The sequence below is a fragment of the Rhea americana genome, unplaced genomic scaffold (assembly GCF_003343005.1).
Source record: "Rhea americana isolate MKP2758 unplaced genomic scaffold, rheAme1 scaffold_62, whole genome shotgun sequence".
NCBI classification, from domain to species: domain Eukaryota; kingdom Metazoa; phylum Chordata; class Aves; order Rheiformes; family Rheidae; genus Rhea; species Rhea americana.
This window is the reverse complement of record NW_028186779.1, coordinates 1,833,897-1,849,585: the sequence shown is the minus strand read 5'-3', so window position 1 is coordinate 1,849,585 and position 15,689 is coordinate 1,833,897. Positions and strand designations below refer to the sequence as shown.

General features: G+C 37.5%; 1 protein-coding gene across 7 annotated transcripts in view; it reads right to left on the bottom strand.

Annotated features, from left to right (window-relative positions):
* TPK1 (thiamin pyrophosphokinase 1) overlaps positions 1 to 15,689 on the bottom strand; it is a 308,411-nt gene that overhangs the window by 149,776 nt on the left and 142,946 nt on the right. For all 7 annotated transcript variants that reach the window (XM_085320245.1, XM_085320251.1, XM_085320246.1 and 4 more), the window contains one exon: positions 12,628 to 12,700. In XM_085320245.1, coding sequence (XP_085176371.1) covers positions 12,628 to 12,700 — 73 coding nt within the window. The remainder of the gene's footprint in view (positions 1 to 12,627; positions 12,701 to 15,689) is intronic.

Below are 15,689 nucleotides of genomic sequence, written 5' to 3'. Positions count from 1 at the left end.
AAAAAAAAAAAAAAAAAAAAAAAAGGGAGTTGAACTTGGAGAGTCTCAATTTCCTTTTAGTACACGCACCACTTACAGCCTAGGATCATATCAAGATACTAGTCTTTAAAACCACAACCCTTTCAAAAAATAGCAATACTTCTTTTTGAGACAATTAGATTCATAACAACTGAGGTATATCATCTTACCAGGGAAAAGATTTTTCTGAAACCTTCCCACACACCTAGCTGTGTAAGCAACTGCCAACACTAGATTGGAAATGTATCTCTGCAGGTACATTCAGTCTTGAGGAGTACATTTATTTGCTCTGAAAACCTGTGATAAAAATAGGAAACAGAGTCCATTCCGATGCCTGAGGAGTCATCTCCACTCTTGTCCCCGTTGCAATCGAGTCCCATCTTCTTTCTATTTGGAAATACAAAATAAAGTCTCAAGCAATACAGCTACGGTTGATTTAGGACAGAGACTGGACACGGTCCCACCTGTGAGCACCACTATCCCTTAGAATGGTCCAGGAAAAGGCTGACCTTTAACCTCTCTGAAGTATTTTTGAGGCAGAATCAAACAAGTACCTGCAGCTGCGATGAAAGGGATACTACCACAAAGMCTATTAGAAAGCATTCCCCCCGGCCCCCGCCAAAAGCAAACCACTTGGTACAAAGTCTGTGCTGGAAGTACAGGGGTCATGACTGAGGCTGTTCCAAACCCTGAAATGCTACTACAGACAGGTCTCCAATTTTGACTTCCTTCTACAAATACCATTTTAATAGTAATTAAAAYTACTATCATATAGTGGCTTCTTTCTTTTTTCAGTATATTTTGTAGTGTGAAATGTTGAACAAAAGCAGTAGATGCCTTTATATGGCAGTACCTGCATACTTGTAAGTCAAAAGATTCCARCTTCTAAATGCCAGAAATCAATGGAGCCCCAACTTCCCCAATAAGCAGTCACACCCCACGTTTAATCCCTGTTCTGCTCTCAAAAGCTGCTAAGCTTAAGCACAGGAAGGCTTTTTCAGCTCTTAGAAGAGGACAACCTCTGCAAGGAACATCTCCATCAATTAAACAAAACCTGGGACTATTAACAAACAATTTGTACTAAACGCCAATATTTTATAGAAGGATCATTATCAATTAAATGCAAAGTAAACACCTGCTAAATAAGTTGTYTCAATTGGATTAACAGTTGCTTAGGCACATAATACATTACAACAGCAGTTSCTGCAGAATTTGAACAAAATAACCTTAAAACCTGTGAATTTATTGCAAATATCTGCCAACTTYAGTTGCTGTTATTTATGCTTTAAGCTTCTTGCAAGATTTGTCTGAAAACCTTTTCTATTCTTCACCTGWTAGAATTCCCATTAAAGCTTGGTAAAGGAAGGAATAAGAATAGGTCCTCCTACCTTAACTTTTATTCAGACTTAAACATTTGAAGACAGTAAAAATCCTGCACTCACTCTCAATAAACCAAAAGTGTTAGTTTTAGATTAGAAAATGATCGTTTCCATGTATGTGTCTTTATCTTTTCACATTCACTTCTTCATGGCTGCAAAAAGTGACAGTAGAACTAATTTATTTCTGGTGTGACAGAGATTTTGCTATTTCTGTCCAATTCCCTTCCCTATCCTCTGCTATTACTTTTATTTCTCTCTTAAAATGTGTATCYTTTCCTAGCTTTTCAAAGAGTCTCTGCCTTTTTCTCAATTTGCATTCACTGCTGCTGTTCRTACCTATTTCATTTTTCCTTTCTTAATATAGTTCATCATATAGAGAACTATTTCCATTGCTAATTATACCTCCAAATATATTTGATTTTAAAAAAATCTCTCCTTTTTTTTGCTTTTTAATAATCAAATACCATGTCAGCTTCTTCAAATGAAGACATACAACAACACACCAGAACACTAACTAACTCACCCTTGTCCTGAGGCTCATCCAGTTTCAGCTGAGCTTCCTGCAGAGTCACCTTACCAAGCCCTGAACCAGTCCCTCTTTGCCAGGTTCTACTTACTACCTTCAAGGTCTACAGAGCAATTCAAATAGAAAACCAGAGCTTCAACTGCTTAGTGCTGACAGTCAAAATGACAAGAGCCCGAAAGAATGTTAGAGTCAAGAAATACAAGACAGATAAACAGAAGAAGGAAAAAGGGACCAAAAAGATAAGCATGAGAAATTCCAATTTGCAGAACTTTCCCTATGTGGGTRTATTTACGACTGGCAAAATTTCAGTTCTTTTGGCTATTCACCCTTTCTCACCACAGTGATACTCTTCTGTCACTAATTGGCTGCTTTCAAAAATTACAACTGCTTGGTATATGTGAATGCAACTTTTACTATCTTGTACTATTCCTGAGTCCAGCTATAAAAAACCCAAACTAWGTATTTTTCATGTTTTTGATCAAACCAAAAATGATTATGAAAAAAAAAACAGATGTGCTCTAGAAACTGCACTTCAAATCTCCACCAATCAAATCTCCATTCAAAGACTCCATCTCTGTGCACATCAGAACTTCAAATAGCCCTAAATTTTCACAGTTAATAAAGGTAGGTTCAAATTTGGCAGCTTTATCTAATCCTTCATTTCACTAATGAGCTATAAAGGCATTTAGTTTTTCTACCTGAATAATATACATTGTTTTCACTTTCTCTTCCATTTAGTGACTGTACAGTTCATATTTATCTGCACAAACATAGACCAAATTTAACCTTATTGCATCTGGATTATCATCCTYGAGGTGTTTTGAAGTTGCATTGCTTCAAGTGAAGTGCAAGCRCTTTGAGGGCAACATTATAGCAAGCAATGTAGTTGTAGCTCTGGATTATGTAACCCAATCTATTGGGCCTTTTTAAACTCGCAGCTATGTCAAAAATGAGGAAGCAAAGTTCATAGTGGCTCTGGTGAATCTGCCTATGGACTTCTGAGGTTGGGAAAATGCTTCTAAAGATGCTGGAGAAACCACATTTCTGAACAGCCCGTGTGCCCCTTTCAAAACGGGATAATGCACTTGCCAAAATGCTCACTACGGATCCCAGAAAGCATATTTGTCCTCCTCCTCTTCAGCCCACTGTCAAAGCTTCCTACTTTAAAATGAGCAACAKACTTCATGTTTTCACTCTTTATTCCTTTTCTTCTGAAATAAACGCTGTCCGTTCTTTGAAAAGACGCACAATACAAACATCATTTGMAGAAGCTGCAAAGCTGCTTCTTAAAATACTTCAAAAATTCTGGTAACAGAATTTTGGGCATCTTTTTTTCTGGTTAATGATCATGGGGTAAGTGCTTTGCATTGCTGTTGTTAGCTGTTGTTGTTGCATTTGTGCTAGCTAACATGCTCCCCCACCACAGGCTCACCTTTACAAATCCCACAGASCATATGGATTGACATTGGAGCTTGCAGCAACATCTGATGAGCTGCGAGGTTCTAGGTTCTGCAGCTGTGTTGAAAACAGGCTCTGATTAGCAGCCCACAGCCACCAGGTAAGTAGATACTGGCACCAAGCTTTGTACCGTAGGAAGTTTTCTCTGAAATTTTCTAAAAGGAGGAAATTGATAGATAAATTCCGTTTACATCTAAAAAAATACCTATAATTTCAGTCTTCAAACTCACATGACTAGYATCATATTAAAACTGTCTCTTTTTGCTGAAGAGGCTTAATCATACACACTCCTTCCAATCACATAACTCCGTTTGATTTCTTTCTTCAAATTAAGCTACCATTGTTTAAAACATGTTTTCTGCTCCTTGCACTGGAAATGAATTTAATTCAATACATTTCTATTTTCAGATTTTTCTGTTATTCTCTCCATCACCCACTGGCTAGACATACCCTGTTGTCAGGGAGTTGAGCTTCAGCAAGGGCACTTGTGAGAACAAAGCAATCAATTTGTAACCTGCAAACTGTCATTTAGCTGCTATGCAAAAGACAGACCCCTTATCTTTTTTTCATCATTTTACCACCTCTGGTAAAAGTTTAATCTATTAATTTCTCTATCCTGTGTCCCAAAGCTACATAACAAGCACCAAAATACTACAAAGGAAAATAGGGTAGTATTTTTTTTTCTACAGAATTTGGTTAAATTATATTCTCAATCATATTCAACGAATTAGGGCCACAGTCAGGTCCTACTAGAGTACACATGGATGCTCAGTGACCTCAAAATGAAAACCTATGCATCTAAAAATCACAAAGATTTACACTGATCTTACAACACTAGTAGGATTTAGCCATATTTATTCAGGTTCAAAAGTGGTCATGTACAGCACCATGAGATAAACATTACATGATATTTAAGAAGTAAGGCTATATTACTGAATTTGTATTTCTTTTGTAAGTGTCAACTGCATTTAAGCAGATGAATTATTTTCTGTAAACTGCTGCAGTTGGTGAAAGTGTAAAGGGTGAAATTTGAGGACTGGACAGAGGTTTTGCTTTTTACCAGCACATAAAAACAGTGTTGTGCAAGGCCAGAGTTCTGAAARCCTTTGCTTTATGTAAGATTCTGTTCCACATGACTTCCCCGTCATTACACATGTATTAACTCAGCAGAACAGAAAACGCAGTACAAGCKGAACAAAAGTTTGGGCCAGAAGTTTAATAGAATATGCAACATCCTTTTGCTTTAGCTGTGCACATGTGCACTTACAAACCAGTGGAAATACTAAGCACAATCATAYAAATGTCATTGGCGCAGAAGAGGTGGTTAAAGTGTGTCTATCCATTGTTTATTAAAATATGTAAACTTTGGACAATCAGGTAAGACTATCAAAAATCAAGTTCAAAACCAAAATAAAGTACAAAAGACAAATTTTTATTTTACACAGTCAACACAAACTGTGCATCATAAGAACACTTTTTTTTTAATGGATTCTTACAGTCTACAGAGTTTGAAAAGAGCGTAGACAACTTAGAGAAAGAAAAGAAAAAGCTATTAGACTACTAAACACAAAGATACAGGCTCTGACTTAGGAAATCTTTAAACTACATATTGWTGGAAGCTGAAAAAGTATACCAAAGAAGCATCACTGTGCCTTGCCCTGTATCTGCTTTCAAAGACCTTCCGCACTGGTACTGTTGAGACAAGATACTGGCTGAATGAACCTTTGGTCTGACCTAACCTAACTGTTTCTCGTGTTCACCTTTACAAAGGCACCACCAAGCACAGTAGCTCTTACACATTTATGACATTTCTAGAACTTTGTGATATTACTTCCATATGGCATGAATAAGAAATTCACATAACCCAAACCACCCACACAACCTGCTTGGAAATGTGATCCTGACAAGATCTCTGAAATATTGTTCAAGAATGTAATCACTTAATGATAGCTCCCACAGAGTAATTACATGACAAAGACATACAGAAGGCTTCTAGTCCAAAATCTGAAACTATATGAATAGTCTCAATTATTAATAATAAGATCATCCCAGGCTGGTAAATCATTTTAATTTGATGAACCTAGATCTATATTAAGACATTGGGCTCCTCAAATGAAAATATGTCAGAGGAAAAAAAAAACAATTTATAACTTGGTTCTACAGAACCATTCATTTTTCAGTAAACTAGGTATGTTTCGTTGTCTGAGGAGTTATTTGCCAACTCTGTTTTAGCAAGTTGACAGATGAGCAGCTAATTCTTTCTAAAAGCTACAAACTGTAATTCTCTTCCAAGGATGCTCCCCAACAGCCTTTGCCTGTGATTTGGAAAGTATTGCCATGCAGGTGACAGCCAGTCTTGGGGCTATTACAGGCAGAAACTGTAATTTTGTCATGTACCAGGAGAGGATTTTCTGCTGCCTGTCCCCTGACCATATGGTAACACAAAACAGCTTCTGAAGGAAAACTCCAGAGTGAAAATTCTCTAAAAACAGGTTATTCAATTTATAATGGAAATAAAAAAAAAAAAAAAAAAAAGAAAGAAAGAAAGAAAGAAAAAAGTGGGATACGCTGTAAGGTTTCTCAGGAAGTGGGAGCACATGATGAGGAGGAATAATCGCAGTTGGCAGGTGTGCAGCATATCCATAGTTAAAGTGACCAGTGTAGGTAGCAGGGTGCAGCAAGAACTACTTCCCAGGACTGACCTCAGTGTGTCTCTAAGCACTCAGAAGGACAGAAAATGGATCAGAAGATCGTGTATGTGCGTGCAACAAGTTCTTATTTTTGCTAGACCAACCTGTTAGTCCCAACTCACCAGAGCAAAGCCAATGGGACCAGAGTATTGAGAGTGATTTTTCAGCATCTTAGAACTATGGTACACAACCAGAGATTCTTGAAACAAAGTCCAGGTRGCACTTGGCACCTTCAACAAGTCAGATGCTGAATTTCAGTACGCACAATGCTTTCTTATAGTTAGTCCAGGGGTATCTTCAGCAGGACACACAGAAGTAGAGATCACTTGAAAGTTTAAGCAGTGAATGTCCTACTGTAACAGTGTAGCCTATTCAACAGCAAGAATGAACTACTAAGATCCACCTGCACAACTTTCACAGCTCTTTTTGAAATCTTAAAATCTCCAAGAAATGAATCAGGCCCTAAAATTAATCATACTTTCTTATAAAACTGTTCAATTTAATAAATTTGCTTTCAATGAGTCAAATCGCTTAGTATTCCACCTTGTGTTTGAAACTGAGTTTTAGAAAAATAATACAGTTTAGGGGGGGAAACGTAAACTAAAATAGTCTGGGATTTTTTTCCAGATTTCTGAAATCAGCTTCTGAAAAAATCTTCTGAAAATTTTTCAGAATACCAAAATGTACTAGAATTTTAATAACACAATTGAAGATGATCAATTAATTTATTTATTTTACAGAATTATTAAAAATTCTGGTCTCAGCCAAAAGCCTCAGGATATATGACACTAAAAACTTGCAATTCAACAAGAGAGTGTAAAAGTTAGAGATGTAYAAGCAGTACTTCAGTGCTGCAAATATATTTTGTGAACCTAATGATAGTGCTTTACCACAGAACAAAAAGGCAATATTCACACCATATCTATTAAGCATTTCTACAACTCTGATAACCCTGGAAATGTAATAGGAATTCCAGCAATGAAATTGAATTAAAAAAAAAAAAGAAAAAAAAAGAGTGCTACAGATACAGACCTTTCTGTAAAAATAAGCCATTCTATAGGATCTAAAAGGACAACTAGAAAAAACAATGGAGTTTGTAAATAAATTTACAGCAATTACAGGTCTGAAGCAATGCCTAGTAAAGTCAGTGGAAGCCTTTTAAAGCACATGCAGTTTGCCAAGTGAAAAAGGCAAACTGAATGCTTACTAAATGTCATCATTTGGATTTCAAAGGGCACGGGATTCAACCTTCTGCTTCTAGGCATACGTACAGCTCTGGTATGATTTTAGATAATGTCTTTGGTCTCAAAAGCTTCAGAAACTGAGAGTCTTGTTTGAGGCATAACAACACAAGTGGCTGTTTTATCTTCAAAGTAACGCTTAAAAGATTTCAATAATGGAAACATCCAGCTACAGCAAGAGGCAGATGAGACTGCAGTGACAAGAATATCACCATAAGTCATCTCTGCTTTGTGCAGTGTCATTTCCAATGCACTTTAGACTATACACAGGAAGCTTTTCAGTGCATCCATTATGGTATGGGATCATATGAACATGCAGATTTAGCTATACTCGAAGTACAAAGACTCTTAATATGTCTTTCAGTGATGACAGAAGATACACAGAATAAAGCATATTAAATTGTTGTTCTTTGATCTTTATTTACAGCATGCTGAGATTTAAAAAGGGAAATTTAAACATGAGATTCCATTTCCTGTAGTGGAGCAGTTTTATCCAGTTTTAATGATATTTAGTTCTTCAAACAATGGGAGAAAGCATCACTTTTGTTTTGTTTTGTTTTTAATATAAGGAATAAACAAACGTAAGTACCTACTTGTCCAGCCAAGCCAAGATGCAAAACCAAGACGATAAACAAAAAAGTAAAGCTGAACAACCTATGATACATGGTGACTTATTCTTTTCCAAAAGCATAACATGCCAAACTCATCGCTTACACATCACATTCATAACAATCAGTTGCACAATTATTTTCCATGAACACTGAAAAAACCCACAGTTTTGCCCTTAAATCTCTTCATTTAGTATGGCCCGCCACACCTAACAAAGATAAATGTGAAGCAAAGAAATCCATTTTATGAACTTTATTTAAATGAGGTTCCCTGACACAATGCTGATAATCCTCCTCAAGGGGAAACAGAAGCAGCTGTCAAATAACCCTTGCTCAAACTAAACCATCAGAGGAGTTTGCTTAGGAGTATCTCTTTCAGTAAAACCCTTTGGCTTTGAGAATCTGTATGTCATATTTCCTGCTATGTCATACATGTGCTCCTGCTTTCATCATGTAAAATGAGGCATAAAACCTTCCGAGTCCAGCAGCACGAAACTGGTGCGATGGAGGAGTCAGGCCCATAATTGTCTCATGATGACGATACAACTGGTTACAAAACTGCAACCAGTTTCATGAACCAACTTCAGTACTACCCCCCTTGTTACTCAGCATTGCCCTATGCTGTCTTTGAYACAACCACTTGTAAACAAACACATTTTATAACTGAATAATTAACTTCCATAAGCTTTACTATGAAATGTAACTCCTCTTACCCAGCAGGGTGCTATCTTCACATCCTTAAAAGAAGCCATAATGCATAAATCTCTAGTAGTAAGGGCAATTTAAAAAAAAATCCCACCACTTTGGCACTCTGTTCACACGTCAAATTTAACTATAAAGCTTGCTTATAAAAAACAAAGAGAAATATCAATTCAGTTTCACAAACACGAAAGAAATTGCTTTAATTCTAGATATAAATTAAATCATGGCCATTAAAATACTGAAGGATCCTTCAGCACCACTTGCCCTTCATCTAACATATGAACTTGCAACAATCAAACTAGACTTAAGTGACAGAAAAGTTTGTGTGACTTTTTGCTTCTCATCATTCTTAGAGGCACACAGGAGTGCAGAGGGTGAGTATCTTGTTTCACCTTCCTCTACATTCACTCCACACAAACTGCGCAAGTTCGACAGTTCCTCCATCTCTCTCAACTTGATTTTGCCGACCATAACGAATTAGATCAGCTAAGGAATATCCTGAATTTCCTTACAGATCATAGTAAAGTTGTAACCAAACTGCAGAATTTTTGACTTACTCCAAATAAATGTCTTCAAAAAGCTTAACCTTTCCTTTGTGTAACATTCAGGAATAATTTACGTTGGGTATCTATAAAAAAAATGGGAGCAGCAAGAAGATGAACATCTATGTTGTGTGAATTTTGATGAAATTAAAACTAGCTACTGTGTTAGTCATTACTAACCCTGACTTAGCAGCAATTCAAGACAGGTGCATGTGATGGGGAAAAATTCAGGATTATTACAAACAGGCAGGACAGCCTGGTGGAATGAAAATAATAAAAAGGGAAAGGTGGCTTGCCAGTAAATGTAAGCAGAATTATTAGGAACGTCAACAGAATATTCTTGTTTTAAGTGACGAAAACCTAACTCCTTGAAAAAGCTCACCGAGACACACATTTCAAGGAGAAAATAAATATTTTGTTGTCGTAAAGTAACATGCTCAGCTTCAGAGAGGTCTGGCTAACCAATGAAACTGTTGATATTAGCCTAGACAAATGAAAATTAAGCGATATTGCATGATGAATGTGTATGTGCCTACAGGTAATTCTGCGTGCTAAGAATGATTCTGACTTTCCATTCTGGCAAGGGTGAATATTCAGAAGCAAGACTGGGAAAGGAGGCGGCTGCAGGACCACAGAGCATGTCAATGTTGAAGTAATTGACCATGAATATCAAAAACTAGCATGGGAAAGTGCTGTTTTGTGCGGAGAAAGACTGATCAGCCAGTCAACATACGGTGTTTCTGCGGATTCTCATCCAGTTTCTCACTGAAAACTATTACATTGCACCAGCCTAAACTTTGCAACAACAGTTCTTTCATTTTCCCAATCACAATCATTAGCAGTTGGCAAAAGAGTTGGCTTGAAACAATATATTAATATTTCCTAATAATATCAGCATACCTCATCTCTGATTCTAAGCCCAAGAACCTACATAAAGGCGAATGTTAAACACATCGGTATTTTCTTTTGGCCTTAAAGAATAACACATGAATTCAAAGCACTGTTTAATACAGATTGGAGACTACTATGGTGTGGACAGTTTGACGCAAACAATCCCCTAAAATGCACATTTTAAGTGGGTAAAACTTGCCTGCAAGTTAGACAGCGCTTCAGTGAGAAAGAAAGAACAGAATAGGAGGCAATCTTAACGCAGAAGGTGACACTGTACTTTCCTCAAGTCAGTGGAGTTATGCTGATCTACTCTACCTCAACTTCTGTCTCTAGCTATTTAAGCAGAGCTCACCTGTTCTGGGTCATCACCACATACATTTCCAGGTCACAGTGACTTTGAACGTCGCTGGACTACAGCTGATGCTTTTACTGGACAAGATACTTTAAAAGAGAACAAACGCCAATGTCTTCAAATTCTGTGTTTTACTACATTCTTGCTTATGATCTCCTTAAATTTCCATCTGTATTTACTATTCTAACTTCCTGGTTAAAGAAGCTCATTTTAAAAATCAAAAAAAAAAAAAAAAAAGAAAGAAAAAAAAAGAAAAAAAAGAAAGAAAAAAACCTTATACACCCAAACTTAAAAATCTCACAAACTGCGTTTTCCTCTGCCATGCATGACAATCTCAAGTAAGGGTTCTGCAGGCTAGACTATGCTCTCTCTTTTCTTTACAATCTCAGTGATATACTGCTTCCTTTACTATCCAATCATCACAGCACTTGCATGGGTGCATAAACTCTTTATGGAGTAGAAGAGTTCACCAAGCCTTCACAAACAGGACGTAAACCACCCATCAACAGTCAGCTACAATGGAGTGGCCAAAAGGGATGCTACAGAAAAGTGATCCACGTGAAAAAGCATAACACCAGTTTAGCTTATCCCTTTCGTCGTCCTACTATTTTCTTCTCTCTTTCTCTGACCACGTTCATCTCCTCTCGTACTCTGCTCAACAGTCCTTAACCTGTAGGTTTCACCTACTAATATGCAGTTTATGCAAACATTATTATCATTGGCCCTGCCAAATAAAGTAGCGCACTTTGCAATTCACCATTTACTCACAGGCGATGAGTTTTTGCTCTCTAATGAATGGCACTAATCCAAAGCTTTTATTTTGTTTTCATTTCCCAAATTGTAACCTAAAGAAACACATGCATTTTTCTAGAGCTCTTCTCCCAAGACGGTCAGCCCCCACATACTTCTCCCTTCTAATGAACAATGCAGAATATAGAAAAATACACAGCGCTCAGAGATGGCTGGAAGTCGGGGACTGTTTCTCCTAAATTCAGAATTGCACTCTCACTCTCTTCCTCCACTAAAGGTGCTGAGCTCAGCACCTTTTGTTTCACAACTGCCAAGAAGAAATCCAGCACCAAACAGGTACCCTTGTCTCTGTGATAATTTCCTCTGTGGGGATGGTACAGCAGTAGCGCACACACACAATCCTACAGTCCTCTCCCCACAGCTTGAACCGCTTTGTTTTAGTCCTCTCAACCCAAGGCTCCCTTCTTTCAGGAAAGATTTTAAAGGTGGATTGGGATCACATTCAAAACGTGTGAGAACTGACAAATTTCAGCCTCACATACTGAATCAGTAGTAGACATACCACGGATCTCTAAGTCCTCTAGCTCATAAGGATCAAATACTTGCTGCTCATGTAAGTGCAGCCTGCTGCAAWTTTAAGCCAGGACACTGCAATGAACAGAGAGCTGCTTTCTAAGACTTKAGGGACCGCCCTTAGCACAAAAGCCTATACAAGTAGGCTGCTGAAGTGGTAAATGCGGAACAGCAAGTTAAAGACAGAACTTCTAAACATGTTAGGCGTCTAGTTAACAATTAGGCCCACAACCTGAGAAACATGAGTTTACATTTATGGTGCTCCCTGGAAACATTTTAGCTATATTAGGGATAAATTAATGAATGCAGGGATTGTCCAAAAATCCATTAAGGAGGGCACTCCATTAATCAACCACACAAGTAGTCAGGGCATAATTCAATGCTTCAGTGTGTAATCAGAGAGAGAGATGTCTCCACGTACAGCTTCCTGCTAAAGGAGAAAAGTCGTATCATGGAAAAATAACACTATCACACTTAAAGAAGCTCTCTATGGAACTTTTGTGAGTGCCAGCTATGCGTGAATCAGGCAGATGAGGTTAATTCTCACAGCTTTGTATCTCGCTGAACAACACCAGTATTTTTCAATGACAGATTTTTCAGAAAGTTTTAATCATAGTTTCTAGATGGTATAATCTCTAGTAACAAATGTTCTATTTCTAGAGGAGGTGCTATGAAACTACATCCTACACAGGAGTCTAGGAGCAATGCAACTCCTCTGCTTACCTTATGCATTAGTACAGTGTCCCTTAGAGCACAGTATCTAAGCTGGCAAGGTGCTTCACACCTGAAGCCTTGAAGAAACCAACTGGAGCTAAAAACACTTAATAACCAACAGGGCTCTAATGGGTTGGATCCTACAATGCTCTAGCAAAAACACATCAAAGAGATTTAATTTACCTTGACCTTGTAGTACTCCTCGACTTCAGGCTTAATGGAATCAAAATCACCACTGATGTAATCAGGCAAGAAGCTGAAAGAAAAGCAACGAGCAGTGAAATGGAAAATTCAATCCTCTTATTACACTTAGTATTTATTTTTAAGAGAGCTGAAGGATATAACTAGTCACCTCTCAAAGGAATGCGATATACCCAAAAATATGTTAAAAGAAAGTTGATAGAAGGTAAAACAACAGACAGATTGCAAAAYCAGTAAATCTATTGCTCCATGTTTGATAAGTGAGCATCTTTTGATGCTCACACATCTCCACAAGTCAGTAAAGCAGGACTTGTAGGACTAGTGTTTGAAGAAAGAGAACTTGTCCTCCCAAATGTCTTTCAAATGTATCATTTGGTCAGCAAAGTATATGAAAAAGCATTTCTGTGTACTATACATCAAGCCTTGGAGGGTATCATTTCTCAGAAGATGATGATAACAATTTTTGGACACTTAGTATGCCACAATTTTTTTTATATATATTTATTTTAATGAATGAGCAAGTCAGATTCAGTGTGACATCTCAGGCTGCAGCAGCAATTCCAATTCAGAGATGCCCTCTCTGAAGTCATAGGCAAATAATACTGAGGGCACAGATGAGAGAGAAGGGCCACGAGAAACGGTACACAACGCGGGTTTCTGTAGCAAAAAACAGATCTTCCTCAAAGAACCTAAACTGGCCACCCCCAGTTTCAGAACTGGATAAGCTTTAAGAGCTTTCGCGGGCTGTCAAAGCACTGCAGTTAACCTGCTCRATCCAGCACTCCAGAATGTATTGCTTTCCTTCTTCCTATACAAAGCTTCTGATGTTTACTAATCAAGTAAGTGTCATATGAAAACCTATTCAGTGTAGCAGTTCTTCTCTTAAAAATTTAGTGCAGTAAAATTCCAAGGAAAAGGAAAATAAGATTAGTCTGTTTTCCCACTGTGATATGCTCAAATCTACTGTATGTAATGCTTAGGGGTTTTCTTCTTCTTCTGTGCAAAAGAATACACTATTAATACATTTGGCAACTGATTCAGTGAGACACCAATACTTGTTCAAAACTAATATTGTGGTCGTTACTGATCTTACCCCTTTCTTCTGTTTTCTTATTAAAAGAAATTTGGCTTCCTTCCACAAGAAAGAAGCCAAATGCTTAGGGAAGTAGGAGGGGAAGAAGGCTAAGCTATCTCTTGACCGTACAAAATGTGTATTAGCTAGATTTCAGATCCTTACTATCATTCACAAAATAATATTGCTGAAAACCACATAAAATAAACATTGTTGCATTACAATTTCTATCTTGCTTTGTTGTGTTTTTTAATTGCAGAATGCTCGAAGTGTTTAATCCATATGTTCTTATCAGCTTGTAATAAAACTTCAACTGTGCTATAGAAAGTACAGTTCAAAAATAGTTAAACAAAACAGAGAGCTTTCTATCCTGCTCAATCTCTGTAATGTTCAACAGGTGAAAGTGTTGTCAGTGTTCAATAGATAAGGTTGAACTGTATTCTGAAATTAAAGCAGTGATTTCATCATTTTCTAACAAATGAAATATATAGCTCCTCTTCCCAAAAGTTACCAAATTTTGTAAGGGGCATGAGAGTTTATCAGCAAGTTAGCTTACACCTCCTGCAGTCAGGATGAACGGAAGCTGAGTTACGAGGAACTGAGCAAAGAATACTGGCACAGATTTTCTTYCAGGTGATCTTAACAGAGTGATGTAGAGTCTACAAACACCACAGATCAGTAAAATGTTCAAAAAATCCTGTGTTCYGGCTATGCTCAAAGATTTTCAGAGGGATGTATGGTAACTAGCCACAGTTTTCTTTCAGCAGAAGCTGGTAAGTACTGTTGCGAGTTAGTTCACAAGCAACTATCTTACTTCAAATTCACTGACCTCTGCTAGTATTATGGCTGTTATAAAAGGGTATGTTCTAAATATAATCTCACCAAGAGTGATGCCACAACAGTCTCACAGGGAAAAAGGTAGTTCTTTCTAGCATCAAGTTTTATAAAGGACACAGAAAGCAACTAAAAGGAAGACAAATATTCCAGTGCTTTGTTTTAGATGCCCAAATCGRTGCCATTGCAAACCAGCAAAAGCAAAAGAAAAATTAGATGTGCTCTTTTTCAAGACGCTGACCTCCTGAATGTACAGACAAAAATMTCATGTTTTAAAAATTTAAATTTAAAATAAAATCACTGCCTGTTAACCTTTGTACAAGTTTCATAATGAATTATTTACCGACTACTAAACTTAAAGCTAAGGATAACCTCTTTCCCACTGTTATTTTCCTTTGTTTTTCCTGATGTAGACAAAGCCATTACAAGCAAACTCACTTTTGGCCTTGTAACAGTGCCCTCAGATGTACATGCTTACCTCACTGGTCTGTGCAGTAGCCCAGCTGGTTGAACGGCAAGAAAAACAGACAATTGTCCTGGAAAGTCAACTTGCTAAGACACACATTAACTTTGATGTAAAAGCCAATGTCCTAAGATATTTTACCTTACTGAAATGCTGCACACAAATCCAAAACTATCCTTGTCATTTTCCTCTACAGTAAGTACAAGGTGCAGTGTTCTTAAATAATCAAACATATCTCCTAAGTGCTTCAAGAGGCATAATTGTCTGGGGACAGAATTAGTCAAAAATTTATCTTCTCTAAATCAAATGTTTCCGCACAGCTTTTGCTCTCCTCACAGTTAAAACCAATTCAATGCTAATAGCTAGCTGAACTGAGTTTTTACAAGCAACAGATTCGAGCAACAAGCACCTTTGCTGCATCCCCAGAGTGCTCGGCAAGGATTCCTGGTTACTCTGCCTCTACGCTCTCTGCCAGGAAGCAGTACCCCAACATATTCTCTTTAAATAGCTCAGCTGCAACCACCTCAAAGCCAGAACTGATTTCCAGAGAGTAAGTAATCAATCTTGGCTGGGAAATTTTAACTTTCAAAAGGTCCAAGCTTCACCATACATAACATTGTCATTTTCTAGAAAGGCAGCTAGAGCACTTTTACTTTCTCMCCTTTCTTCTTCTAA